The 9,724-nt window shown below is 36.2% G+C and overlaps 1 protein-coding gene across 1 annotated transcript in view; it reads left to right on the forward strand.

The window, feature by feature from the left end:
• LOC107720322 (thrombospondin type-1 domain-containing protein 7B-like) overlaps nt 1–9,724 on the forward strand; it is a 131,353-nt gene that overhangs the window by 57,833 nt on the left and 63,796 nt on the right. Inside the window, exons 9-10 of the mRNA XM_016528001.1 lie at nt 4,844–4,959; nt 6,961–7,093. Of these exons, the coding sequence (XP_016383487.1) occupies nt 4,844–4,959; nt 6,961–7,093 (249 nt within the window). The remainder of the gene's footprint in view (nt 1–4,843; nt 4,960–6,960; nt 7,094–9,724) is intronic.

The following is a 9,724-nucleotide window of genomic DNA, read 5'->3' on the forward strand; positions in this document are numbered from 1 at the left end:
TATCTTCATGGAACATGATATTTACTTAATATCCTAATGATTTTTGGCATAAAAGAAAAATCAATCATTTTGACCCATACAATGTTTTTTTGGGCTATTGCTAAAAATATACCCCAGCGACTTAAGACTGGTTTTGTGGTCCAGGGTCACATATATTATCTGAAAACAAATCTTCCTTTCTGAAAAAAAAAGCAAGGCAGGCATACTAATTAATAACAATTATTATTTATTTATTTATTGCTGCAGTATAAACCCTATATTGAGTTCACACTGGGAGAGCAAAAGGCATATAGTTGTGTTAAGGAGAAAGAGTTGTTAGATACCACTGTGTTTACAAATGAATTGGTAATCTAGGCTTCTTTACAGTCAGGAGAGAACAAATCACACTCTGGTTTATAGTGACCTGACACACATACACACACCTGCTCTCACCCACAGATGTACTGAAGTATAAATCAGAGATGGATGTGCTGTATATGGCATATATGCGTTTGATGGTGTGAGTAAATTTATGTGTTTGTGTCACACACATATCATATCCCTTGTGCCCTGCCGCATGTGCTGGAGGCAAGAACAGAACATCAGTTATATAGCGCGTGTTCTGTCGTCATGTGGAAGCAGCTGATGTTTCATACGTAGGTGGAGTGTGTTCAGCTCTCCACTTTATTTAAAACAGCAGGGCTGAGCTATTTAAACACCCTGATATATGAAATGGCCCAACAGGGAGATGTTTGTTTATCTTACTGCTGCTAGGCCGCTTCTTTATTAATACTCTTTTCCTGATTATGCTTGCATGAAGAGGAAAACAAACCAGGTTCTATATAGGTGCAATGCGACACATTTGTCTGACAACTATTTATCTGTCAAATTAAATGTAAAAGCGCTACATGATCTCAGCCAATCAGAGGATATTTAATGTTTAAATTACAGTTATATGGAACAGGATTATTTTTTTATTTTTTTATTTTGGACCAATGAAATGTGGGGTGATGCAAGTTCAAGCTTGATTTTTCCGATGCTATTCCCCCCTCATTCCACATCATTTCCTGTCTTCTTTCTCTGCTGCTGCTCTCCACACTCTCTCTGCTGCCACATAATTTCCTGCCGTGTCTTTTAATAAATAGAATCACTTTAATCCATGGCCTTCTAAAACTATGACAACAGCAAGATGATAAAACAGTGTTAATTTTTTTTTTTCATTATTATTTATTGTTAATAATAATAATCGTAATAATAATTATTCAATTAAGTAATTTGCCTACAGATAGGATAGAACTGTTTGAATCAGAATAGTTTATTATTAGTATTGTTGTTGTTTTACAACGGATAGGGTAATGAACCCTATCAATCAGAATAGTTTTAATATTAGTATATTAATATTAATATTATTAAACAGAAATGTGTCATTTCTGCACCACCCGCCTCACCAAATTGCAAAAAAAATGTTTTTTGGCATTGATCTCACCAAACTTATGCCATTGGTTGAGTCAGAGTTGCTGTGTTGGGATGAAACGAAGAGGAAAAGAAGAGGAAATGTTAAAAACATTAGTCACAGTCACACTTTTAAGGGAAATCAGCTTTAATTATGAATTTAACTAGTGTTTTTATCATATTGCTTTTGTCATGAGACGTAATGCTTGCTTTTACAACGGCTACAAACATGCCTCATCCAATTATACTACATTTTATGCTGGAAAAAATCCAAACACATGCTTTATTCGTGCTTGGTTTCCATACAGAGGAAAAGACAGGGTCAACCTGTTGTCATCTGTGATGTCTCCTCTGCTCTGTCTTTCTTTCTACTGATTTCTTGCATTTATCCTCCACCCACTCTTTTGTTCCTTTCCTAAAGCTCTGTAGCATCATTGCCTTTGGGTGATTGCCCTCTGTAATGACATTCTGCTCCACAGAGCACAAAAGTGAGAGAGAAGCAGATGATTCATGCCTCTGTTCTTTCTTGTCCCCTGCTTTGATGTGTCCTGTTTGCTGGTCTCCAAAGCCTGTAGTTTGTAGAGCCCTGCTGAGCCCTGCTGCCTCTCTTTAGAGCTGCTGCATGCTGGGAAATGAACCAAGCCTGGAAAGGAAATGTCCAGAATCCAGCTCATTGGGTTGGACGTTCTCTATGGGGCAACGTGCACTTAAACAAAAGCATGCACATACTGACACTCACAAGGACATGCATGAGACAGACTCCTCAGCAGGACACACACCCTGGTGCATATGTAAGAGATCATGTACAGTCATCCAGTCATTATTGCAAAATAATGGGTCTCGTTTCACCCTAAAGGGGTTTGTTTTGTGAAAATGACCAGCTGCCTGTACATTATCCCTTATATATTCACCAGGGAGAATGTCATTATCCCTCCTGCGACATGGCTGTTTACCAAATAAATCGATGTACAACGGATAGGGTAATGAACCCTATCAATCAGAATAGTTTTAATATTAGTATATTAATATTAATATTATTAAACAGAAATGTGTCATTTCTGCACCACCCGCCTCACCAAATTGCAAAAAAAATGTTTTTTGGCATTGATCTCACCAAACTTATGCCATTGGTTGAGTCAGAGTTGCTGTGTTGGGATGAAACGAAGAGGAAAAGAAGAGGAAATGTTAAAAACATTAGTCACAGTCACACTTTTAAGGGAAATCAGCTTTAATTATGAATTTAACTAGTGTTTTTATCATATTGCTTTTGTCATGAGACGTAATGCTTGCTTTTACAACGGCTACAAACATGCCTCATCCAATTATACTACATTTTATGCTGGAAAAAATCCAAACACATGCTTTATTCGTGCTTGGTTTCCATACAGAGGAAAAGACAGGGTCAACCTGTTGTCATCTGTGATGTCTCCTCTGCTCTGTCTTTCTTTCTACTGATTTCTTGCATTTATCCTCCACCCACTCTTTTGTTCCTTTCCTAAAGCTCTGTAGCATCATTGCCTTTGGGTGATTGCCCTCTGTAATGACATTCTGCTCCACAGAGCACAAAAGTGAGAGAGAAGCAGATGATTCATGCCTCTGTTCTTTCTTGTCCCCTGCTTTGATGTGTCCTGTTTGCTGGTCTCCAAAGCCTGTAGTTGGTAGAGCCCTGCTGAGCCCTGCTGCCTCTCTTTAGAGCTGCTGCATGCTGGGAATTGAACCAAGCCTGGAAATGAAATGTCCAGAATCCAGCTCATAGGGATGGACGTTCTCCAAGGGGCAACATGCTCTCAAACAAAAGCATGCACATACTCACACTCACAAGGACACATGAGACAAACTCCTCAGCAGGATGTACGGCCTAGTGCATATGTAAGGGAACATGTACAGACATCCAGTCATTATTGCAAAATAATGGCTTTTGTTTCACCCTGAAGGGGTTTGTTTTGTGAAAATTACCGTCTGGCTGTACATGATCCCTTATATATGCACCAGGGAGAATTTTATTATCCCTCCTACGACTTGGCTGTTTACCAAATAAATCAATGTGTTTGAAATATTGATTTAAGTTACATTTATTTTAATATGTTAGAAGAAACTGTTACCGCAGAGTGCTAGGAGATGTATGATACAGGTATATATGAAAAAGTAAGTACACTCCATGGACAGTAAATGTTGGGGGTGTACATATTTTTTTTCAACAGAAAACAATTTAAATTCTGTTGATAATTTTTTTTTGACAAATAACTATACATTTTTACATTTGTTTCAGTTATGTCACCCATCAATACTGTCAAGATAAAGTTCTACCGTTCAAACGTTTGGAGTCAGTAAGAATGCGTTAAATAAAAAAGTGGGGGAAAAAGTGACAGTTAAGACATTTATAATGTCACAAAAGATTTCTATTTCTATTAAATGCTGTTATTTTGAACTTTATATTGAAAGAATCCTGAATCTGTCACGTTTCCACAAAAAATATTAAGCAGTACGTAAGAAATGTTTCTTGAGCAGCAAATCAGCATATTAGAATGATTTCTGAAGGATCATGTGACACTGAAGACTGGAGTAATGATGCTGAAAATTCAGCTTTGCACCACAGGAATAAATTACATTTGAAAATTTATAAAATAGAATATTTTAATACATTTCAATTATTTTAAATTGTAATAATATTTCACAATATTGCTGTTTTTACTATTTTTGAAAAAAAAAAAAAACTTTCTTAAAAAAATCTACTACTAATACTAACCCCAAACCTTTGAATGGTACTGCATGATCCACATATGTTGGGAAAAAATTAATTGGGTTTACTATTTTTTCACAGCATTGTATGTTCGAAATTGGTTGACAAATGCACAGTCATTACACAAAAATGTGACCTTAGAGCACTGATTGACCAATCAGAATCAAGTATTGTAGAGAGCCAAATAATAAACACACTTTGCATTAGATGAGAGAGTACAGTCTAGAGAGCTCTGTGTGGGTGTTCTCTCTTATCTCTCTCCCTCTTAAGAAATCTAAAGGCTTACATAACCTCTTGCTCCCTGACAGTCATACCAAAATAACTCACCTTTACCGTATACTCACTCAGATACAATCAGCTGCAGCCTCTTCTGGTAAGACGCAATAAATATTACATCAACTTCCCCTACAATGTGGCCGTGATCTTCTGTTACACAGATAGTGTCATTGTAACTGTGTTGCATCTGTACATGATAATGTCTGGGTTTGTGGGGTACAGTAAATCAAACAGTACTTACAGTCAGCACAGATGATATCTGCACACATGCTAGAAGGTCAAGGACAAAGTGACTGCAGTGTGAATCAAGACAGCTTATCACTGATCATGAAAACATTTTCCTTCTCTCTGTTCTCCGTATGTGTGTGTGTGTGTGTGTGTGTGTGTGTGTCATAGGTGTCCAGAATCTGCCCGACCAGACACCATTCAGCCCTGTTTACTGCCCTGTAAGAAAGATTGCATTGTGACTCCTTTCAGTGAATGGACAGCCTGCCCTACCACATGCCTGCCAGGTATTGATACAGTCTCTTCACACAACCTTTAGCTGTGACATTTCAGTGCTACTTCACTTACAAGGTACCACTGAAATGTCAGTGGTATAAGAATTTTCACCTGAAAATAAAAAGTGTGTTTATTTACTCACCCTCATGTGGTGCTGTTATTTTTCCTGTAGAACACATAAGTAGAATTTTTTGACTCTTACCATACAACAATAATGTTTTGTTTTTTTCAACTAAAAAAAATAAAATTCTGTCATCATTTACTCAACCTCAAGTTGTGCCAAACCTGTATGAGAAGACATTCATACAGGCCTGGAGCAACTTGAGGGTGAGTAAATGATGACAGAATATTCCTTTAATACAGTAATAACAGAAATAATGCTACAATTTAAAATTACAATGACACTTTCTGTTTGTATATATTTTAAAATATAATTTATTTCTGTGAAAGCTGAATTTTCAGCATCATTACTCCAGTCTTCAGTGTCACACGATCCTTCAGAAATCATTCTAATATGCTGGTTTGCTGCTCAAGAAACATTTCTTATTATTATCAATGTTGAAAGCAGTTGTGCCGCGTCATATCTTTGCAGAAACTTTTTTTTTCCAGAATTTTTTGGTGAATAGAAAGTTGAAAAGAATTTAAGCACTTAATGGAAATAGCAATATTTTGTAACATTATAAGTGTCTTCACTGTCACTAATGCATCCTTTCTGAATAAAAGTGTTAATTAATCTGAAAAATTCTTACTGACCTTAAACTTTTGAACAGTAATGTATAGTATATGTAGCTCCATAAAGGACCAAAAAAGCACCTTAAATGTATCGTAGAGGTGGTCCATATGCCTGTCATAATGTTCCCTGTCTTCTGAAGCCATGCAATAACTTTTTGAAAAGACTGAAATATAAGTTATTATTAGCTGAACATCTTGGTGACCTAAGCTCTTGAAAGGACATTATAAACTGTAGGATAGAAAGGCCTGTGTTAACTTTCTTCAAAGAACTTCTTCTTTTGTGATCCACAGAAGAAGAAAAAAAGTTCGGCAGGCTTGTTTGCTCAAAATAGCCAATGCTATGGCTGCAGAGTGAACTGACTTTCTTTTAAAAGGGACTTTGTATAAAAAATAAAAAAGGAGCTACATAACTTAAACAGAGTTTATTGTGTTGCCTCATTTAAATTTACTCTAAGTGCCTTTCTATAAACATGATTTTTGCTTTTAAAAAATCCACAAATGCTGTGGATGAATGTTGTGTATAATGAACCAGGAATATTCCAACTTACATTTGATTGAAAACCACATTGCCTAATATTTTGACTCATACCAACTCTCTCTTATCTAATAATTTCTTTCTTTTCCTAGGAGATAAAGCATACTATTTACAGAGTTTGTTATTATAAACTAGAATTCATTACCTCCATGAGGACAGTGTGTTGATAAATAATCAGGGATTTACACTTTCACACACTCGAGACTGCTAGGATGTGATGTCTTACACCTCTGCTGTAAACATGGTGAAAGCCAGACCACATACGTGCAGATCATTCTCAGAGGGGCTTTTCTTACCCACAGAACAGTTTTATTACTCTTTAATGAGACAATTAATTGACAATTACTTCCACTAAAGAAACGAGGAGTAAACAGGCATTTATTATGATTGAATCAAATGGTAACATTTGAAGAAATGTTTTAAATAACTGATATCCCCTTTGTAAATAGTGTGCTTTACCCTGTTTTGATCTTCTGTTAATGAGATCACCTTCTTAATTGTGCTATTATCAGTCTTTTAATAATTAGCAATGTGTAATGAGCCTTACAACGTCTGTTAAATGAAGTCGTTACATCAGCTTAGGGTCCATACAGGGAACAGGAAGTGAACACCACCAGAGAATCATATCATTACCTCTTATCTAAAGAGCTCTTTGAATTGTTCCTGCTGTGGTAATCGCTGTCAGAATACTAATAAAGTGAAAGATGGGTGAAAATAATGTTTTCTTTGTGTTTGTACTGTGCAGTGAACAGCAGCATGCCCTCGCAGTCACGATATAGGATCATCATCCAGCGGGCGGCCAATGGGGGTCAAGAGTGTCCAGATACTTTATATGAGGAGAGAGAATGTGAGGCTCTTCTGGTTTGTCCTATTTACAGGTGAATAAACTGCAGTTGCACTAGTGGTTTACCAATTTCTCAGCTAGACCGATACAATGTTTGCGGTCCAGCCTGTTTTGGTTTTGTGGAGTTGAGAGTATCAAAACCTTTTACAACTGCACACAGCAGTTCAGAATCGCATGCAATGAAATGCATGAATAAATATATTATATGCTGTTTTGTAAGCTTGCAATACTATCCTCAAATTACACAAGTAACACATTGTAGCTGTAATTTACTGCACAAGTAAATGCCAAGCTATGTGCACGTTTCTCTGCCTCATGAATATATGTGAATGCGATTTTGCAGTTGTAATAACTTTTTTAATTGTTATTCTGCCAAGTTTATTCACAAATAGAAGAAGGTTGATTTTTTTTAACACAATAGTTATAACAGATAACATTTTGTTTCTGTCAATTTGTCCCATTAAAAAATAAATAAATAAAACACTTGTATGCAGACATTTCCGGAGGAATAACCTGTAGCTCTGGCGCATTGTGTGACTACTTCATGCTTTTACACCATGCAAATAAACCTCAATCCATGCTTCTGAATGCCTGAAAAGTCACAGGGCATTGTTGAATAACAATGATGTGCAGCTGGCATACACTAACATTCAAAAGTTTGTGGTCAGTACATTTTTTTTTTTTTTTTGCTTTGAAAAATAAATACATAAATACTTATTTAGCAAGGATGCACTAAATTGATCAAAAATAACAGTAAAGACTTAGATTATTTAAAAATATTTATATTTCGAATAAATAGTGTTCTTTTAACCTTTTTATTCATCAGAGAATCGTGAAGAAAAACATTTTCAACATTGATAATGATAAGAAGTGTTTCTTGAGCACCAAATAAGCAGTTTTACATCAGCTTTTCATCACAGGAATAAATTACAAATGACATTAAAACATTTTTACAAATTTACCAACCCCAAACTTTTGAATGTTAGCATATTAGAGAATTCTCATACTCCACTCCATCATATCCAGTAATGCTGTATGTCATGTTATGTAAAGAATAATTGACAACGGGCCGTTGAATTATTAGAAAATAATGCACACCCGAGGTGTGCATTATTTTCTAATACAATGAACTTGTAATTCAACGGACCAGAGTCAAGGGCCAGCCAGGAGGCCCCATGTCAGGGTTCAGTTTAGGGTTAAATAATTGTTAAAAGTGCTTAATAAGCAAATATATCTTCATCTGTATTTATTGAAAGATAAGTACTGGGTAGATACTGATAAAGTCAGTTTGGTCCTTTTTTTACAAAAAGGGTTATTATAGTTAACAAAAAATAAAAAATATATATTTATAAAAAAAAAAAACATTTTTGTTACTTCAAATAAAATATGTTAACTGAAATAAAATACTTAAACTGTTTTATTTTAGCTAGTTGACAAGGCAATATTTCCCATTTCATGTAGTTTGTTATGATGTTCTAAAATAACTAACACTAAAACTGAAATAAAATGTAATAACTGTATAGACATTTAAAAATAACAAAACAATAAAAACAAACAATAAAATTACTAAAACTTTAACTAAAATTAAAATGTTAAAGGCAGAAAATATAAAAATAATTCCAAATATTATCAAAAACTATAATAGTATCTGAATGATACTAAAATAACAGGTGTCAGTGTAAGATGTGTGTACGATGGGGTTGGTTATGGGGGGCCCTCTTTTGAAAATCTGCTTAGGGCCCCTAAAATGCAAGGGCCGGCCCTATTGCCTGACTACTGAGAAAATGACAAGTAGCTTTTAAGTTGCTGAACTATTTTACTGATAAAATCGTCAGAGTGGCGCTGACAACACGTTTCTATGCGTGTGTATGTTTCCATGTGTTTGAGTGTGTGTCTGTACTGTACTGCAGTGTTTCCCAACCGGGGTGCCGCGGCACCCTGGGGTGCCGTCTGTCGAGAGCAGGGGTGCCGCACAAAAAATAATTTTTTAATATTTTTAAATTGCTAAAATGTTCAAAAAAGCAGCTATTATATAATATCCATTTCTGATGTCGCCAATAATTAGAGATGCACTGAAATTCCGGCTGCCGAAAATTAGTTCACTGCTCAGGATTCACTTTCACGTGGTGTGACGCTCTGCGTATTATCCCACTCTATGCGTGTGTGCTCCGCTCAGTCGCTCACGGCCGATGTGAGTGCTCCACTCATATACCGTTCATGCTCATCGGAGCAACAAAGTCCACTCAAAAATCGAGCTGACAGGAAACATCTATGTAGTACAGTATTGTTTCTGTCTACAATAGCCCTACTGTGTTGTAACATGGTGTTGTTATATGGGCAACTCTGGTAACGCTGCCCTCTCATTCATTGATCTGCTAACCGTTATGGATTTATTCAACAGTCACATTTTTATTTTTTTTTGCAAGGCTAGACCTGGGTCACATGCATATGAGCGCGAGCGCATATTTGGAGGTTATGCATTGGTCCTCAACATATTTTTGACCGTGACCAGTCAGCTTTCTTCAAACTCGCGCCCTGCTATAAACATAGTTACATACATTAGTATAGCTCAGTGGTTCCCAACCCTGGTCCTGGAGGCACCCCAACACTGCACATTTTGCATGTCTCCTTTCTCTGACGCACCAATTTCAGGTCTTGAAGGAAG

Source organism: Sinocyclocheilus rhinocerous, unplaced genomic scaffold (genome assembly GCF_001515625.1).
Source record: "Sinocyclocheilus rhinocerous isolate Xijiao unplaced genomic scaffold, SAMN03320098_v1.1 scaffold3864, whole genome shotgun sequence".
NCBI classification, from domain to species: Eukaryota; Metazoa; Chordata; class Actinopteri; order Cypriniformes; family Cyprinidae; genus Sinocyclocheilus; species Sinocyclocheilus rhinocerous.